The sequence below is a fragment of the Podarcis gaigeae genome (assembly GCF_964106915.1).
Source record: "Podarcis gaigeae genome assembly, chromosome: 9".
NCBI classification, from domain to species: Eukaryota; Metazoa; Chordata; class Lepidosauria; order Squamata; family Lacertidae; genus Podarcis; species Podarcis gaigeae.
This window is the reverse complement of record NC_139685.1, coordinates 45,554,349-45,574,743: the sequence shown is the minus strand read 5'-3', so window position 1 is coordinate 45,574,743 and position 20,395 is coordinate 45,554,349. Positions and strand designations below refer to the sequence as shown.

The window sequence follows — 20,395 nt, the reverse complement described above, 5'->3', positions numbered from 1 at the left end:
ATCAGGACCATGCCCTGCCAGGCCAAGTGGGGAAAGGCCTGAAAGGCAGGGAGCAGGTCTTCTGGGACTCACAGCCACTATTTTTGGGTAAGTGATTCATAAATGAAATAAGTACAATAAAATAAGTATAGGCCAATGAGTTAACCGTCAGTCAGAGTTTAACTTTAAAATTGTTGCAGGGGTCTGGCTGGAGGAAACAAAAGGCTAGGCATAACACTGTCTGAGTCAGTTATTGGTTGGGGTCAAGGAGCCTTGGGAAGAGAGTGCGGAGGAAGACCCAGGGGAGAAGACATACGTAAGGAAGAAGAAAGGAGTCAGAGGAAGCAGCAGAAAGGCAGCAAGCAGTGGCTATCCAGAGGAAAAGAAGGCAGCAGACGAAACACAAGAGAGCTGAAATTACCATGCAGAATCTGAGAATGCAAGTTCCAGGGAGAGAGAAAATTCTGAAGCAAGCATTCAACAAAGCAAAAGCTGTGTCCATCAGCCTTGAGCAGTTGAGCTCAAGAAGCGCTGGTGTCTCCAGGGATCTGCGACTGATGGAACCTCTTCTGTGCTGCATCTTCACCAGTGTGACCCTGACCAGAAGGAAAGCTTCAGGCTTAAACATCTGAACAAGTTAGGATAAGGGAAACTGGCTAATAGTATAGGTTACAAAACTGACATATCTCAGGGTAAAAGACATTTCCTTAAGGTTTCAGCAACATCTTGAGCATATAGGAAGCAAGCACTCAACAAAACCTACTTTTAATATACAGCCTGTTAAGTAATATGAATCTTATGTTGTACATAAATTTCGAATGATTAAATAATATTAGATTTGGTTCACTTTAAATAAATCTTCCTGTCTTTCTCGGGCCTGAAACCTCACAAGGGTACCTGTATTTAAATAATAAATAAAACCAGAAATGGTTGGTAGCAGTGGACATTAAGGAATAAGCTAAAACAGTGCATTCATCACATAGGTAAAAAAGAGTAAAGGACCCCTAGATGGCAGAAGGCAAAGGGAATCTTGCACAAAAGAGTGATAGGAGAAGTAGGAATCTTCCACAGGGTTGGCCCTCAACTATCTGTGTGCAGCCTTTGCATATAGAAATGTACACATTCATGGTTCTCTTCCCATCATTGGGAGCCTTGCTTTTCCCACATTCTCCATTGTGTACAATGCACAGACAGCCCTCTGTGTATACAGTTATACACAGGCACCACACACACATTCAGCCTGCTTCCATTTCCATGCACATGTATTTGACTTGGACATGTCGTGAGTGGAGCACTGGGTTAAGAGTGACCAAATGGAGCAGCCTGAACTGGACGGAACAGAATGTGTTATTTTATTGACCAGGCAAAGGTACAAACTTCTAGAATTTATACAAACTTCTAGAATTTATACAAGGCCTACACATCCAGAGGGTTCTTAACTTCCTATCAATTCATAAGGGGGGCTGCTGAATACTCTCACTGCATTCTGCTCACAAAGGGTGCTCTGAGGTCTTAGCACACATAGCCAAGAGTAGATCATTAAGCCAGGTATATGGTTCATACTCCAGACCCCTTTGTCATGGAGCAATCTCACATCGAAATGAATGAGATTGGTCACAAATGGTGTGTGCCATTCTACATTATAGTATTTGAAATCACAATTCTGATTTTCAGCGCATAATTTTCTGGCTGAAAACACACAGAACAACTAAATAGGACATCTGTGTTACAGATAGATTTTTAAACCTTTGGGATACTTTTCTGTCCTCAAAGTACAGGTTTGAAGAACACATCAGAGAGAACATGCCGTTATAAAACTAGACAGAGAGATAAGCCACATGTAGTGACAGTAGGAGAGGTGATCTCTTACCGGAATGTCTAATAAAAAGGGGAAAATCAATTGAAACAGGTGTACCAGACACATATTCCCAACATAGGAAGAAATTATAGATTTAAAGTGATTATCTCCATCAGCCTGTGCTCTGTGAGAAAGGTACAATTTTCAGGCACGGTGGCCTTCATGCTTCACTCTTCTCATTATTCCTTGGAGCAGTGCACTTGGTGGAGCAAGGTAATAGACCTTCATCATAGCTTTTAACCCCGAGAGCTCACCCTCAGCCTATGACAAAGTAGCAGACAGGTTAGCTTTTGCACTGTGACAAGTCTCCTCAGAAATTTAGCACATACAGTGGTACCTCTGGTTAAAAACTTAATTCGTTCCGGAGGTCTGTTCTTAGCCTGAAACTGTTCTTAACCTGAAGTACCACTTTAGCTAATGGGGCCTCCTGCTGCCGCTGCACCCTGGCCACACAATTTCTATTCTCATCCTGAAGTAAAGTTCTTAACCCAAGATACTACTTCTGGGTTAGAGGAGTCTGTATCCAGAAGCGTTTGTAACCCGAAGCGTTGGTAACCTGAGGTACCACTGTATAGTTGTTGGAGGTGGAGAGAAATACATTATGCCAAAGGCTGACATAGCACTGAAAGACCAAACTAGAGTCGAGGCAGGAGAGAATCATTGCTCAGGGTTTACTTGACTTCTTACTCCAAAGGAGCCAGCTGGGCCTGCTAAATTTTTATGCCATTCCCACGTACACACACATACACACACTCAAATACACACACACACACACACTGAAGCTGATATTTGGGTATCATACCCTTGTTCTAATATGCCAACCTATAAGATTCTATATGGAGCATGTGTCTCTTCCCCCATCCCACCCTCGGCAAATAGGAACTATTCAGATACGGGAAATTATGCAGTTGGAAAGTGTTAACTCGTCTCCAGGCACTGCTTCTCCAGTCCCATAACCAACCCTATATGCTGCTTTGAAGTAGGAAAAAACAAGCATGGGAAAGGCTGTTCACATTATCTCCCAGAACATGTTTAATTGAGCCTTAAGAATATGAGGCAGATGATCCTCTGCCTCAAATCTAACTTCAGCTCTGAACAGTGGCAGGCAAGCCCCTATTCTTAGCCTCAGGGTGTTAATTGCAAGATATTTTTTTAACCCACATAATAGCAGCTGTTATTGCAGTTCCAGGCCTGGAGAGCTATCTTCCAATACAAACAGCAGTTTCAGGGGTGGGGCAATATTTTTATTGGGTTCACAGAAGAGGAAAGTGTTAAACTGCTCCCACAACCCATCCCCTTAGGTCCTGATGTTGTTGTTGTTGGGTGGGGGGGAGGCTGCTATTAACATTTTTTAAAAAAGTTTATTACATTCATGCAATCCACATCATACCTAGTTTGGCCCCCAGCTCTCCCACACCATCTGCAATGCAGGATTGTTGTGAGGACTGTTTGGGTAATGCGTATGAAACTCACGCAATTCTGCTTTTGAGCAAAACAGCAGCTTCACAGGAAGTAGGGTATTTTCATTAGGAATGTGGTGGGAATTAGCATCCCCCCCCCCATTCAACCAATAAGTTAAACAGCCATCACTAGTGCTCAGGACAATCACCAGTTCATCCTCCTCCCTGAACTCAGCAGCGGTAGCACTGGTAGGGGGAAGTAGTGACATTCCAGGATCAAATGAGAAGCTGAGGGGTGGCTTTCATAATTCTGGGACTATCCCTGGAAAATTGGGACAATTGGAAGCTATGTCACTTTGGGAAGGAGTCAGCTGGGCTATGGAGTTGATGACTGGGCACTCCATAGCACAGCCAATCCTACTGAGGCTTGTTATCACCACTGATCAGCTGATTGGCACTGACAGCAAGCCTTATTTGTTAAGGAGCAATCAGGAGTTCCCTTTAAAGCTCCCCCTTGTTCCTATATAGCTGCAAGTCTACCTGTTCCACACCTGATCTCACATATGATGTGTGGAGTAGGTGCGCATAGTTTGGGGAGAGAGCCTAACGCGGGGCCTGATTTGGTCCATGGGCCAGAAGTTCCCACCACTGTTTTAAAGCATCTTCCACACTTCTAGGTTGAGACATTTTTTTCCTAGCCGGTGCATTGCTTTTAGTTTGCTAGAAAACTCGTCCTTAATTGAAATAGCATGATACATGAGCAATTAATGCTCTTAACCCCCAACAACCACCGAAAGGTCAATACAACATGACAACATAACTCCTGGTTTTAAAAACCAACATTAACCTTGACCCTGTGTGTGTTACTGCCTGCTGCTTAAAATTTATGGCAGCGAAATGAGGAGCAGTTCTTCTGCTGAATCAGCAAGATGTACTTGCAGTGTGGGCAGAAGAGTGCCTTGGCTATTTCTGAAGGAAGAGCATGTCATCTAAATTAATATAGTCGAATTGCCTCATAAGTCATCTCTACAGCTTCGTTGTGCAGTACTAGAGGGAAGACCAGAGTTCAATACAGTGCTCATTTTGCAGATGTAGTACCTATTCATCTAGCTTGGAGCTTCATATCATTTCATGCAGTCGAGCTATAATGAGAGTCAGATTAAGAGCCCTGCTTGAAGAGCACCCGAGGTAGGCCATTAAACCAGCCATAAAACTTGTGCAAACCCTTCCAGGAGCCTGCTTAATGCAGGTAGTGCCTTGGGCTGTAGAGAACCATGACAAACAAACCCCAACCAGCCTTCCTAGGGAGAATGTCCAGAGTCCTGAACCTTTTACTAAAAGGAAAAAATGGGGCAATAAAATGAGTCATCTCCTCAGTAAACATCACTGAGCTCCTAATTGGCATGGAAATCATTGTTCCAACCTTTATGATTCAACTCTACCAAAAAAGGGGGGGGAGAAAGAAAGGCAGCATTTGCCCCCAAAAAGATGCTATCCAAGCTTCTTGTCCACATTCTTGTCTGCAACAAAAGAAACTAATCCCATACATTTGGACCAGATGGTCCCCAGGGACATCTCTTTTCATCCTGTCTCCACAGTGACATCCATCTCACAGCAAATGATAGCAACTTTGCCTTTGATGTACGTTCTAAAACTAAAACAGCCAGTCTTGGAAAGCTCAGCTGAACCTGAGCTGGACTGGACCACACCAGCCGCTTCTCTATTTTTAAAGGCTCAGCAAGACAACTAGACTAATGGCCTAGATATCACTCTGGTAACAAGAAGCAAAGAATACTTTGGCTCTATGCTCATTTCAATCGAGAGACAATGGCTTGGATCCTAAAATGTTAACTTAAGGAAGTTCACATAAGGGAAGTTTCCTCTCCCCTCCTCTCCCTCTGCAGCTACCTGTGCCTCACCTCCTAAATCCTATTTAAGGTCTATAGTTGTCCTGAACAGTGGCATACAGGGGATGGATGAATGTGTCACATTTGGTTTCTCCCTGTTTCTCATTTTCCCAGCCTTAGGTTCATTTCTCCACATTTCTGCTTCATTGTGTATGGGACTCTTGTAGTTTAAAAGGCTTAAAAATCATCAGCCTTTTAGTGCAAATTTCTATTGATACAGTATAAACATTTTTCTAGGCTATTTAGTTTGATGTACACACATTTTTGCAAGCAATTTCCCCCAATAAGTTTCGCTTTCAATAATAGATGTATTTTAATGCACACTTTCCCATAACATGTTGGTAAAAATTATTTGGCTGGGAAACCATGTCACAAAATATGGAGACAAGCAGATTTTGAAGGTTAGCTTTTTCTGGTTTTCATATTGTATTGCAAAGTGCAAATCAGGTCAGTTCACATGAAAATCAGACTTCCTCCCCTATCCCTAATTGAGAAAGTGCAGAATCACCCAAAATCAGGTGGAGGAATATCATCCACAGCACAGAACCCCAGACAATGTCTCTGCACATTCAGAGTACCAGGAGAGAGTGGTCCATTAGGGTGAAAGGCATGCTACCCCACCCATTTCGGTCTCCTCTCAGCCAGCCCCCATGTGCTTGTTGGAATTCTGCCTCGGTCAGAGGGATGTGCCAGTCTTCCAGGCACCGGCTGAATTCCTTTCTGACCTCCCTCCTGCGACTCCCGGCAGGAGAACAGACGAGGTCCGTTTCGGCGATTTTTCTCAGGCTGTGAGAAAAACACACCACTGCTTCTCCTCCTCCCTGCATATCCCCAGGGAGGGGAATCAGACAGACAGAAGCGTATTTACATGTCTTTATTTCTGTCTCTTGCAGCCATACAGATAAAGATGTCTGCACTCTTTGAACAACAGAGAGAATCTCTCAAACTGACTCCACCCATGTACATCCTGTACAGGTCATATGACACACACTGAGCTCACATCCGGTGCTCAATAAGGAGAATGGACTGCCCCTTTGTTCCCATGGCAACAGTCACACACATCCTGTTTGGCTTTGCAGCCACAAGCAGCTGGCTGAGCTGCTAGAGCCTTTGCTTGCTGCAGCATTGCTGCTTTACGGTAACAGTGCTCGCCTTCTTACTTGTAACTAGTCCAGAAGGTGGCATTGGCTGTCAGCTTGCTTCTCCTCAGTCTCAGTGTGGCCCTTGCAGAACTCGGCAGGGAGGACAGTGGGGACAAAATTAGAATTAGTTGGCTCTGCCTGTCATTAGCTGTGGTTGCGCAAGTCATTAGCTCTGGCTCCGCCTACTTTGGTCTCTCTGCCTTATACCCCACCAGCCTTTACTGAAGAGCAGGAAGCTGACTTACACTGATCCAGATCCATCTAGCTCAGTGTTGTCTACACTGACTGGCAGTGGCAGCTCTCAAGAGCTCTCTCCCACCCTTTCTGGAAGTGCCAAGGATTGAATCTTGCACCTTCTGTGTGCAAAGCAGTTGCTCTAACCACTGAGCTGTGGCCCTTCCCCAGCAAAACTTATTCATTTGGTGACACCCAGAGTGGCCTGATAATTTCATAATGTGTGACTTACTATTTTTTTGGAAGAAAAATGGTTAAGTTTCATTAGGCTGTCTATATGAAATCTAGAAATAAGGAGCCTAAGGTGCTATTCTTTGTGAATGAATATTTCTTCTGTAAGCTAAAAGTCTGTCTTTTTTTTAAAAAAAAAAGGCTTATGGCAGAGAACAGGAAAAGAAGCTATTTAACAAGCAAATTAAAATGATACTGAGATTATCTGACATAAAGGACAAAACAACAACAACAAATCCCTGGAACCCATTCTCAGGATTTTTAAACATTATCAGCTAGTAAACATGGATATTTTGAAGCCTAAGAGGGAAATGAAGAAATATTACTAGGTTTCCTGACCCATATCAGGTGAACATGAATTGTTTGGAAAACCTATTAAATGTGGCACATAGTTATTTATAGCAAAACCAGCTCAAACAGAGTTGCAGTAATCAATTCTTACAATAACAGACTCATAAATCAAAAGAGCAGCAATGCCATGAAACAAATCAGGGCTATGTTTTGTTAATGAAGAGAACGGGGTTTCTACAAAATAGGATGTTAATGCAAAATCCATAATCGGGCTTTCCTCACACACCACTGCTACTGGAATGGGATCTGTATGTCTCCTTAAAATGCAGCTCCCAAATGTGAAGCCATTAAAATCATCTCCACACTGAGATTTATTATTTTGAAAGTGTTGTCCATTGCTGCAGTGTGTTAGTGCTTGCATTCCCAAAGAGATTGTGTGGGGTGTGGACACAACCGTCACTGCATGGATTTTGGTAAAATAAGCAAACATGGAATCTATCCTGGTTGCTTTTATAACCTGGATGATTAGATTTGCGTTAGTTTTCAGGATCAGACTTCCAAGCAAGCAAATACATGTAAATCACCCATAAAAGCAAGCTACACAAATGAGCCAGCTCTGTCCCCAGATAGGAAATCAGACCAAATCTATGCATAATGGATTGTGTGGATAATAAAGGTTGGTAACCTTTTTGGTCTTAACAATTGCAATTAACAGTCATAATTAACAATTTCTGGGCAAAATTCTGCTCAGGAATCAAAAAGCCTCTGCTAGCTATCTTTTTAAATCAATAATCTAGCAAGAAAAGGTTTTTAGGGCAGTTTTAGAATTACATGAATTTTGAATGCATTTAGGTTGAAACATTTTCCATCTCTGCGTGTCATTTTCATCTACACCCTTCTCCATAGTGAAAAATGGACAAGAAGCATGAAAAAAAAGTTACATGTCAAGCCTACTTCATATGAGCATACAGATGATGTGACCAGTATGCAAGAGATGCCATTGCAAAGTGCATAAAGGAATCCAAAATGGGCATTATTATTGGCAGTGGATGAGAACACAGATAAAATCAGCCTCACTTACTTAAGAAAATACAAGTATGCTCCATGGCAAATTTTACATGTGGAAAACAATGTAAACTTCCTTAGTCATTGGAAACAGTTAATGCTTTCTGTGTAGCATAAGCATGTGTAGTAAACTGGGATAATAAGTAGCATGAAGGTCTACAAGATTTCACATAGTGATGCTGGCCCATTAGAAGTAGGATAACATTGAGCAGAACCGACTAGGTTCCACCATTTTGTCTTAAAAAGCATTTCAACCTGAAAAGCATTTCTCCATCTTTCTCAAAAACAGTCTTTCCCCTCTCCTTTCCTTTCTTTTTATGTGTATCATCTGCTCCGGTGAAGAGTTTTGATGAACTCAAAATCTTGCTAACTTCTTTGTGACCTTTTCCTTGGTACTGCAGGTCTAGTTTCACCCCAAGAGTTCAAGAACTCAAGTTCTACTAATTTTACCATTGGGTAGAATATCAGGCTACAGCCGCAGCATCTCAGAAACCACAGAAGGCGCTTAGGAGCAAATTCATTGATATTGGAGCTTTCATGTGAAAGTTAGATGGTGCTGTTCACTGGCTGCCCTGCCATTATTCATTCCCTGCAGAGAGCAGCCTTCAGCCCAGAATTAGTGTACACAATGTTGTTTGTTGTACATTTACTTCACCAGAAAACCATTTTCTCTCTTCTACATAGTCTGCTCTCCTGGAGAAAGAAGTTTTATAGTACGTTGGAGGATTTTATTTTATTTTTGAACGTGGGCAGTCCTGTTTCCAAAATATCCATATAATCTAGGAAAAGAGACACTTTAATGCAAAAACATATTTCAGCTTCCCTAATAACATTTCTCCTTTCCCTGCAGAAATTGTTTTTATTGATTCTGAATCTTTGTGAGCTTAGCATTCATAAAAGAGGCCAAACAGGTAGTCGGCAGGTACACAACTTAGGTACATAACATATTTAGTGCAGGTTGCACAAGGTAATAATAATTCCCAGGATTGTCCCCCCACGGTGTGCCATAAGCCCTTTCTCATTCAATGGGTATTGATCCAGTGATAGAGAATCTAAAATCATCCAAAGGCTGTTATGACAATGGCTCCCAGCCTATCCTGAAGGCCCCTTCCCCCTTCCCCAATTGAAATAATGGCGGGGGGGAACCATTCATAATTAAAAGGGCCTCTATTTTGTTTTATTAAATCTATATCCTTCCCTTCCTCACAAAGGAGCCCAAGGCAGCAAACACATCAGTAATAAAGCAATAATTAAAAACAACAATATCCAGAACAAAATAAAAACATACCAAAACCCTTTCAAAACAATTAAAAACAGATAAAACATTTTTAAAACATCTTCATGAAGGCACTGTGTGTGATATGATATGTAAGCCCCATTCAGGTCTTCAGATGCAATTCACATACATAGGCAGAAAAACAGCGAGTCCATCCTTCACACTACTTATATTGGTTGAACATCTGAACAGAGCCACCACACATACAGTTACTTGCATGTAGGGTTCTGCCCATGAAACACATGACCTATTTTGAGCATGGCTCTGTCCAACACATCAGCATTTCTATCAGCAACTGAGATGGGCAAGAGAAGCTTGACAATGGAACCAACTACCTAAAGGGGGATGAGCTCCCCCTCTTTAGACAGCAATCTGTTGGTGATGCTCTAGCTCTGGATTTTCTGCATCAAGCAGGGGAGGAGACTAGGCAGCCTGTCCAAATTTATGATTCTATGGCACAGTGACAATCACTAAAAAGGTGCTGCCAGAATGCACAGTGCAGTCCTGGGAACCAGATAAAGGTAGCACTGAGCACAATTTCCCCCTGTGAAAAAGCAAAGAAGTTCCCCTATTTTATATGTAGGGTGGGCGAAATTTTGCTAACCTCCTTCTCAAGACAAAGAGCAGCTCTGGAGGAGTGATTTCCAACAGTGGAGGAAAGCGTGAAACTCCTACTCCAGCAGTCTCCATAATTGTTGGCTTTCCCCAGCAGCTGTCATCTGCAATTTTAAAACTGTGGATGTGGAATGCAAATGTGCATTTATCGTCACATATACTTGGGCTCACAGACGACAGGAAAGAGGATGACTTTTTGCTCTTGGGCAATTACCCTTGCAAGGGGTTAGACCTGCCAAACTTCCAACAGAAGGTTCCTGTTTTGTAGGCAACTTAGAAAGCCATACAGCTAGACTCACAAAGAAATGGTGGCTCTGTTGGACAAGTCAGGGTGTTGTCGAATGAAGTAGTTCCATTAGCACAGGGATTGCCATTTGCACAACAGAACTTCCTTTGCTCCTCTCTCTGTGTACCCCTGCACCTTCCCCACATCTTCTCCAGAGGGTTGGAGAAACCCTCAGAACAGATGTAGAGGGTGCATGGGGACAGGAAAAGTTCCAGCCCGAAGTCCTTGCAGAATGTTGGATATTTTTGCTAAAATATATTTGAGTTGAAGGGTGTGCAGTTTGGGGGGCCACTAGGGGCGCATTGGAAGATGGCCGACAATAACATCTCTCCGACCCACATGAAGTAATTAAGAAGCTGTGATGGGAGTAAGCAGCCTCCCCCCCCCCAAGCAAGTGGGGGGGACTACCCTTGCCTGCTGTGCCCTATACCACCCCTGAATTTGAGGGGGTGGGGGCACTAGGCAGAAAGCCCTTGTGTGGACTTCAGCACTCCTGGACGCTGTCTCTGATTCATGCCTCTAGCTGCAGCAACTTCAAAAGAAACAATTAGGAGGAAGCTAATGCACATATTTCAAGGAAGAATGGGGAGTAAAGACTGCTAATTGAAGAGATCTCTGAGAAAGAAGACGGGTCGGATAAACAGGAATTTATCATGAGAAGACACACCAAGGTTCGGTATGTCGGCAACGGGACTGGATGGGGGGGGGACTTTCCTTTCTTTTCTCTATGTGATTAACCAAGAATCCCCCCCCCAGTCAGAAATGCCACTTAAATGACCTAAGCTGATGATTTAAGACTGTGTGGAGATAATTTTCTAACCAAAAGCATGTTTTAAGGAGATCGTGGAGAGTATAAGAGCTTTGGGATGACGCAGTAAAAAATAGCGTCGCCATTTTGGCAAGTTCTGTCGAAAGACTTATGTCTGGGAGAGGAATGGATCTGTTTTCATATGTGGGCGAGCCTCCTCAGAGGGACTAAAGAAGGCGACAGATTTGCGAAGATTAAAGATGGAAAGTGTGCTTTTACTTATGGAAGTGATAATATATGGAAACCATCTCGATATGGTGATTGGACGAATGGAAAAATCCACACAGGATTATAACTGGTGTTTACTTGCTTAAGGAGATTATCAGAAGAGATCATAAAGAAAAAAGAAAAATATATGAATAAGATGAGATGTGGGAACAGCAAGATAAGATTGGATAGAATTATGAATATTATTTGGATAGATTTGTGGATATTGTGGATATTAACGCAGCAGCAAGATGATGATTGGAATCCCCTTCGGAACTTGAAATATGGGTCCCCCCAACAAAAAAATTAAAATTTGACTTTGTAATTCGGAATTTATGTGATGTGATTTGATTTAATTGGTCAGTTAATAAAAATTATTTTTAAAAAAAAAAAAAAAAGAAGGTTGTGCAGTTTGTAATTTCACTCCCCCTTTCCCTCCTCCATTCATTGGAACCACCATCTGAACTCTGAATGAGTATGAATGAGCAACAAATGGATATGTGACATTCAGAATGTTGGGCTCCTCCAGATGCCCTATTTGCTAACCATTCATCTTTATTTGCTTGTGCAATGTTTATGGGGAGGTTAGATGATATCCAGTCTTTATTGAATAGCCTGTCATATTTGTTTGGTGAGGAGCTACACCACAATGAGTGCTCATCCTTATTTTCTTGCATGTCAAGACCCTGAGCCCTCCCCCATTTTGTTGAATAATGAAACACATGGACACTAGTATTTTAGGTTAATGGGCTAAAAAGGCCACAACTTTATTGGTTACAGAATGTGAGTGGCATTGGCTTAGGCGCTGGAATTGAACCAACTATATCTGATTCCTTCTGTGCCATGCAGGTAGTCTAGTAAGGGTCAACCACCAGTAGGGGGAGCCCTGTTGATGTACATCAGGGGTCGGCAACCTGTGGTCCGTGGGCTGCAAGTGGTCCATGGGGGCAGTTTACCCAGCCCATGAGACACCCCTGAACCGAGCCACCTGCTTGGTGAGTCCCCACATGCTGTGCTAAACCGGTGTGGCACAGGAACTTGCTTCCACGGTGCCAGAAATCGCGCATGCGCAGACATTCACACACATGCATGCAATCCAGCCCACTGAGAAATCTGCACGGGACTTGATGGGTCCACACAGGTAAAACCCTGCCACACAGGTAAAACCCTGCCAACTCCAATGTACATCAACTAAGAGCCCTAGCCCATACCCAGGCTTCAGAAGAGATCCACACCCCTGGATCCCTTTAATGGAATACCCTTAAAGAGTAGGGGCAGGTGATGGCTGCAACCTCCCATCACTTTCCCAACTGCAAAAAGTCTGCTTTTTTAAAGTGGATTCGTTATGCTTGGGAAACAGAACACTTTGATTGCAAAAACTTAAATTTCCCAATATGCATTAGAAACCCTTCTGCAAAATATTGACAAAGCACCCTTTTTCATAAATCTGATTTTCAGTTGAATACCCGCTGCCAAATTTAGGCTTCCTTGTAGAAAGACGTATAGGATTCTAAATAGCTTCCTGGCAGGCCTGCAGCAGATTTCTCTAAGGCCAAGGGAAAAAAGGAAGAGAAGAGTTTGTGTTGTGCTTATCAGTAATTCACTAAGCCTAAATACCACATAACAGTTCCTGGTGGCAACTGAATTTTAAAATATGAAGACTTTTTAATGGGCATTTTTATTTTTAGTAAAAATGCATTTCTGTATAACTTGTTTTAACTGTATACAGATATATACATATTTAACACATCAAAAGTACAAGAGGAGCTCAATTAAAAGCTTTACAATGAGAAGATAAATATATTTCAATTTATTTTACATAATGTAAGTAGTGTACAACCAGAAACTGCTTTAGATGCATATATAGGTTCTCACCCATCCTTGTCATACTTTTAGGGCTTTCCCACACTTTTTGGAGGTATGTAGAGCTTTTGTTCAGGAATCTGGAATTGGCCTATCATGTTATTCTCTTCTGTACAATTAGAAGTAACAGCATCACCTTCAGCACTATCTCCAAATTCATACAAAAATCAAACAAATCACCCAAAAAAGACCAATTTCTGCTCCCATAACTCTTATTCCAGCCACTTTGTCAGGTGTGTGGGCGTTTGAATAGCTGCTGGATGTTTTGAGCAGGCATCACTGCTAGCCATCAAACAGCAATACAGTAAAACTTAATTGCATATTTATTACAGCTATAGGTCCAGGAAATGGGTCTAATAAGGGTCAAAAAGAGTGCTTCATCCATCTGTTGATTGAGGGAATGATGCTATTCTACCCTTATTTCAGGACAATTCCATGGCTATTTCATTACACTATTATATATTTACATTTGATTGAAATTCATTTTGTTCCTGGTTTCCTACACCGCATCAGAGCTGTCCCTGAGGGATCCAGTCTTGCTTGCTTTTAAAAAGAGATGCCTGTACATGGTCCTATTTAAATTAAGATTCAAAGGGGAAAGGGAATGGGCTGACATGGATTTATCCAAAACTACAGGTGTATATCACGCATTTCCAATAGCAAACAGTTGCAGGAGCACATTAAAGGAACTGCAGAGCATCATGTTCGTAGGCCCTGTATGTGTCGCACACATTAGCCATGCACTCCTCTTTGATAATGATTGCAGACCAACATGTTTCTGCTTGGAATGCAAAGTCCTTAATATCAAGACTACAACAGTTTAAAGATCTCCAAGTTACTCTCATTTAGCAGAGACCACTCAAAAACAGCCTTCATGTGACAATTTAACCCACTGCTGTTAGCATACAGCATCCGCCTCCACCTTCCAGTTCCTTGCGACATGCATCTTCTCCAACCCAGAACTGCTGCTAATCTGCTTGGAGATTCTCTGCATGATGAGGAAATAGGAACAGGAACCCCACAGGATGTATCCAGTAATGAAAAGGCTTGTCGAGATTTCAAAGGAGAAATTGAAAAAGTGCAAACAAGGACAAGTCATCCAAATAGAAGCTCTCTGTTGTTAGAAAATATCTCTACTGCTTGAAGTACTATAGTGCCATTTTAAATTAGCGGATTAATCCTAGTTTGCTTTATTTCTCATAGGCACCAGCCCTATTCATATATTACTCGAGAGGGAGCTCATGCTTTGAAGCAACAACTAGAATACAGTGGTACCTCGAGTTACATACGCTTCAGGTTACATGCGCTTCAGGTTACAGACTCTGCTAACCAAGAAATATTACCTTGGGTTAAGAACTTTGCTTCAGGATGAGAACAGAAATTGTGTTTCAGCGGCGCGGCAGCAGCAGGAGGCCCCATTAGCTAAAGTGGTGCTTCAGGTTAAGAACAGTTTCAGGTTAAGTACGGACCTCTGGAACGAATTAAGTACTTAACCTGAGGTACCACTGTATGCTTCCAGGCGCATCCTTGATGTTGCATCCCTAGGCAACTTCACCCCTCCAATGTCTTCACACTGAATGTGGTTCACTCCAAAGATTGTCTGCGTGTTGAGTATGGCTGCATAAGTCTTTTGTTCATGTGAAGCTTCTGTGCATTAACAGCTGCTTTTCATGACAAATGTGTGGATATCAAAGGATGGTTAATGCAGGAACCTTACATTGTGGGTAGCAGCACCACTCCTGCTTCAAGCTGTAAATGCTATGAGAAACATGTGAATAGGGGCAATATGTCTGCAAAACTTACATTTTCCTTACAGCATGTTTTCCAGCTACAGGACCAACCGGGAAATTTAGTCACTGCACTTCATTTTAGAAACACCGTATTTCATTGCGTTCAGTTTGCAACATTTATAAGCAGTTCTATTTTCACTGCAGACTTTTTAGATTTTTTTGCTTGGTATATTGAAAAGAGAATGTTGAGTACTTTTCACTTATCTGCCTTTGCCTGAGAAGTTACCAATCAATACGCATCCACTGTTTTGATTTGAAATCATAATTAAGCTAGGCAAAATGTGCTGTTGCCAATAATCTACAGTGTATTTTGGATCTCATTATATAATATAAAGGAATGACAGCAGATAGTTTATTACCTGCTAAAATTTCATCTTTTTCCCCACTCCCTTCCAACATCTCTCACTGGCTAAGCCAGTGACAGTGGGAAATTAAGTTTATTTTTAAACAACAACCTAAACGTCCCACTCCCAATGTATCATTTTTAACTCAGAAATGAAAAGATGAAACTCATACTAACATTTAATAGAGAACATTAACCGACTGTCAAGGAAATTCTTGACCACTGCCCAACTACCGTACTTCTTTAAAACTGAGGTGCCTATCTCAAATTCTCAATATTAAACAAAACAGTCTCCAGCAATATGTCTGTTTTTCTTCAGATGCATTGGATATAAATGTAAAAGGCAAGATCTTGATTAAGATATTCAAGTTCCTCTTTAGAGATCAAGCATAATTTCTTCAAAGAAAATTAGTTCCAAACTGGCTATTGTTTACAAAACTGGTCAGCTTTCCCCATCGGACAGTGAAAAAGTCTTGTTGAATTCAGTAGGATTTGCTTTTGAGTTCATGTGCCAAGAATTGCACTACAAATGCCTATTAATAATGGAATGTATATGTAGTAATTAATTATTCTGGCCAAAGTTTATCATTTTCTTCTTAGGTTTATGTGATCTTAATCAGCCTTTTTATATTAGCAGCAAGGCTTTGCACAGCTTTTTGTAAATAAAAGAAGATTCAGTTGCTGAATTCTTACCAATTCCCATTGGATTACACCTGTATAAACAAAGTCAGAGTATATTCTATTACTCACTGTTGGTGAAACACAAATGGAGTAATAGCAGATATTTCTAGCTTTGCTCCTGACCAACACCTGCTCACTGTATCAGGCAGCTTAAAATCAATAGGCAGATGGTAAATGGAGATGGATAGAACTTTACAGCATTCGTCCTTCCCGCACTTATTCATGTAAGCAAGTCTAGCAGATTGAGCTCTAAGGTATTGTTATGAATCCCTCTTGCTGTACTGCTGCATGCTGGCATTTAATTAGGTCCGTACACATACTTGGGCTTTAACTAGATGTGGCTCTGCCACATGGTTGTAAAGCAGGGAGTGATGTAAAGCAGAGGAGTATCAAGTGGGTGAGGGGTGCCAAATCCTTGCCCTGCCTGCCACTTTAATCCCAACAACCCCACCAACTAGCCACATTTCTCCTGGCAGGGCCCTTGAGGTGATAGTAAGCTCAGCTGAAAGAAACAGGCAGAGGAGACTGGAGTTAAATCTAGCAGTGGGTGGAGGAACTTCTCCCACCCACAGTGCTTCCCCTTTAGATCACCTCTTCCACACCCTGTGTTATGGCTGTGGCACATTCCATATTGTAAGGTCTTTGCCAACCCTCCAGGTGTTTCCAACTACCAAATCCCATCAGCCTCATCCTTCATGGCTGTGCCAGATGGTGCTGATGAGAATTTCAGTAAGCCATCTGAATGGCACTGGGTGTGTTACCAGTCTCCAGGACCCCAGATGTGAGGATTTGTTTTATGTGCAACGTTGTTTACTCTCTAGGCTTTGCACAGCTATACATTTCTTTGCAACCTACTCCTCTTGTTTTATCACACAGAGGGTACCTCATTAATATAGCTCCGTATTATTATGATTGTAAATATTCATGCAATGGAATTATTAATTAGAATAATAAGTCTCCTGTGTGCCTTTCTAAAAGTCACACTATTACTTTACAAATTATTCACTCTGTACAGAATGTGCAATTGCACAATTAATGAAGAAGGCAATTTCTCTAAGGACACAGAGCTTGTGAGGGTGCCACTAATCCTATTAAAAAGTGATGTCTATAACAGTTTTTCTTAATGTTATGCTTCCAAATGCAAAAAACTAAACAAAAAACCAAGAAACTTTGGAATAGAAGAACTCAACTGAATACTGTCAGCATAAGTAACATCAGTTTGTATAACTATTGCTTTCAAGTTAACCCTTGAGATTACTTATATGTGAAATGAATTGAAGAGGGAGGTTATTTTCTCTGAAACTAATGGTGAAGAAAGCATATTCTGTACTAGCTGGTTATAGGAACAACTGCTGAGAAATTGGTGCCTGTTTTTCTGATTTTCCTATTTACTTCCTTTCATTTCCCTTGTATGTCAAAATTTTTGCCCAGGCAGGAGCATTATGTGACCCATGAGAGCAGCAAAATACAATGGTGATGGCTACATAGAGGGAGCCTCCTTTCTTTGAGGTGTATTTCTCCACTAGATGTTGCAATACCAGTCCTTGGTCTAAAGTTGATCTATGTGCCCTGAAACCAGCCTGGGCTTCCTTAAGGATGTGTTCCCATTCCAGCCAGTCTGCAAACTTTTCACGTAAGTGAGTTGCGTAAAGTTTGCTAATAATGCTTAAGAGACTGATTGGTCTGTAATTGGCTGGATCAAGTTTACAGCCTTTCTTGAATATGGGAACGATGATTGCCAATCCCCAGTCCTCTGGTATTATTGCTGTTTGATCTATGCTGGTGAATAGGGTGGCAAGGACTGGGGCCCACCAGTCAATATTGGCTTTGAGAAGCTCAGGGGAGATATTATCTGCTCCCGGGGCTTTTCTGTATTTGAGTGCCTGAATAGGATAAAATCAGACCAAATCTTTATTGACAGCAGCAGGCAGGGCAAGGTTGACATGGCATTGGGTACCAGGATCAGTTCAGCATTGCCCAGTGAAGGCTCTAACCTGAGGGTGGGCGGGCGGGCGGGAAGCTCTCAAAGCAAACTGTTCCAGAGCTCCAGGGGAAGCAGCCTTATATAGGCTTTCCCCTCCCCTCTTCAGCAAGGGCTCATGGGGCAGGTTTTTCCCATGAGCCCATCACACATAGAGGATACTGGGCAAAACCTTCCCCAGTAAGAGCAGAACACAGACACTCTAAATAAATAATATTTAAATAGGAAAAACTACTATGGCACAAATAAACTGGAATGATTTCCTAACTATAGGGGCTTGAGGAGCAGCAGAAGTTTGAGAAATGGTGTCCTTTTAATATACACACAAGCCAACTATTTAACTATAGTCCAAGTTAGGAATTATGTTAACAGAAGCAAGACTGTTTTTAATATCAGCACAGTGGTTAACCAGATGCCAGTGGGAAGCCTACAGGCAGTGCATGATCACAACAACACTCTCAATTTGTGTTTCACAGCAACTGGTATTAAGAAATACATTGTCTCCAATACTGAAGGTAATATACAGACATATTGACTAGCACTTATTGACAGCCTGATATTCCATGACTTTGTATAATCCCATTTTAAAGCCATCCATGCTGGTCGCCATCACATCACTACAACTTTGGATTCCATATATGCTGTGTGAATAACTACTTCCTTCTTTTTCCAGTTGCCAGAAACCTATGACTATAAGCAAGATTACCAATGTAGAATAGCAACTTACTTTGCAACAGAGGTTTTAGTGAGAGGTTAACCTCTACTCCAAACCAAAGGCAAGCAACATATGATGTTCAAGATGAATATTTAAATATTAATACTTTTGCAATAGGAAGTTAGGAACTGTTTCAGTTTGGAAGAAGAATTTTCAGTTAATAACTTGGGACTAAAGTTTACAAGATATGGGGTGGGACCAAAGCTACACAAGAAAACACCAAGACTTGTGTGTGCAAAGTGAATAGTGGGTTTGTGTGTGTGCTTCTTGTTCAAAGAAAAGTAAAACCATACAACATGTCACCAACTACTCCTTAATTCTGTGCTGAGTTTCAAAAACAGTTGGCCATTTGGCTTTTGTCCATAGCAAACAGAATTCCAAAGCTGTCTGAGGCATACACCATTCATTACTTGGTTCTTAAGCTTCTGGGCATCATTCCCAAATTTCCAACTTTGGAACTAACCAAAGTTTGGGTAGCTGTCATTTTTGAAAGAAACTGTTAAGACTGGGAAGTAATCCATATGCCTAATGAAAGCATTTGTTCTTGAGATGCTTTATCACAAACACAGGGAAGATGCTAACCTCCCTTATGGTCCAACCCTATAAGCTTCTGCGCTTTTAAGTATTAGGCAGAAGGACAGCTGCATTGAAGCAACACAGGTTTTGCTGCTGGGCTAGTGGCATGGTGGGACTGAGGCTAGGATTGGAGACAATAAGCTCCATCTTTTTAAAGGCTTTCCAGTCATCAATAAAGTGTTGCCAATACTTCAGCTGAATCAGCACAATCCAGTGTATCCAATATAATGTGTTTGTGCTGATTTGCAGCTGAGAAAGAGTACAGCACCCTGCCCAAGTGACCTCATGCAGGATGCTACTGTGGTTGTGTCGGCACCGTTCATTTAGAGAGTGCTATTCTGTAAATACATTGCTAAGTTCATCTAAAGTAGGAGTAAGGAAAGTGGTGTCCTTCAGACAGGGTTGAACTCCAAATCCCACCCACCAAAGCAAACATGGTCAATGGTCAGGGATTATGAGAGCTGTAGTTCAACAACATATGGAAAGCATCATATTAGCTACCCCTGGTCTAAAAGAACAGGAAGCCCATCCATATCAGCAAGAACTAAAAAGGTAAATAGAGTGTACATAGTTTTGAACTTGGTAGTGTTCTCAATAAAACAAAAACAGATATTAACAAGGGATGGAGTAATTTTGCACTCACATTTTTTTACTCCTTTCTTTCTTTAGACCCAATACACACAATACAGACATTATCTCTCTTGTTTTTTTAGCTGTCTTGAACATTTTTAAACAAATGTTCATTTACACTACAGTACAAATCATCAGTGTTAAAAACTGATCCCTTCCCTTGTATGATAAAGGGAATTTCAGATTACATTGACTCTATTCTCATAGGAGAACATGCACTTTGTTCCACAAAGGTTCCATAGCTTCTCCTTTCAAGAATGTGGCCTGAGTCCACAGTACCAGATAACCACACATAAAAATATTGACACTATAAAACAGTTCCCTCCACAGTTCATTATTTCTCCATGTTGCCTAGGAAGGTGAACACACACACATTTCCTTGACTGATGAAGAAGCTGGTTGCTTGGCCTCTCTGCTACTTTCAGCTGCAGAAGATCATGATGTGGCACTCCCCTCTGATGGAACAACTTCCAAGATGATTTGCAATGTTAACGTTGTCTTGTCTATAAAGGACAAA

The 20,395-nt window shown here is 41.6% G+C and overlaps 1 protein-coding gene and 1 long non-coding RNA gene across 2 annotated transcripts in view; one reads left to right on the top strand and one right to left on the bottom strand.

Moving 5' to 3' along the window:
• Positions 1–20,395, top strand: part of LOC310852612 — a 280,641-nt gene that overhangs the window by 16,783 nt on the left and 243,463 nt on the right. The gene's annotated exons all lie outside the window — the stretch shown is intronic.
• SLC7A11 (solute carrier family 7 member 11) overlaps positions 18,318–20,395 on the bottom strand; it is a 51,604-nt gene continuing 49,526 nt past the window's right edge. Inside the window, exon 12 of the mRNA XM_083757214.1 lies at positions 18,318–20,381. Coding sequence (XP_083613340.1) covers positions 20,314–20,381 — 68 coding nt within the window. The 3' untranslated portion in view covers positions 18,318–20,313. The remainder of the gene's footprint in view (positions 20,382–20,395) is intronic.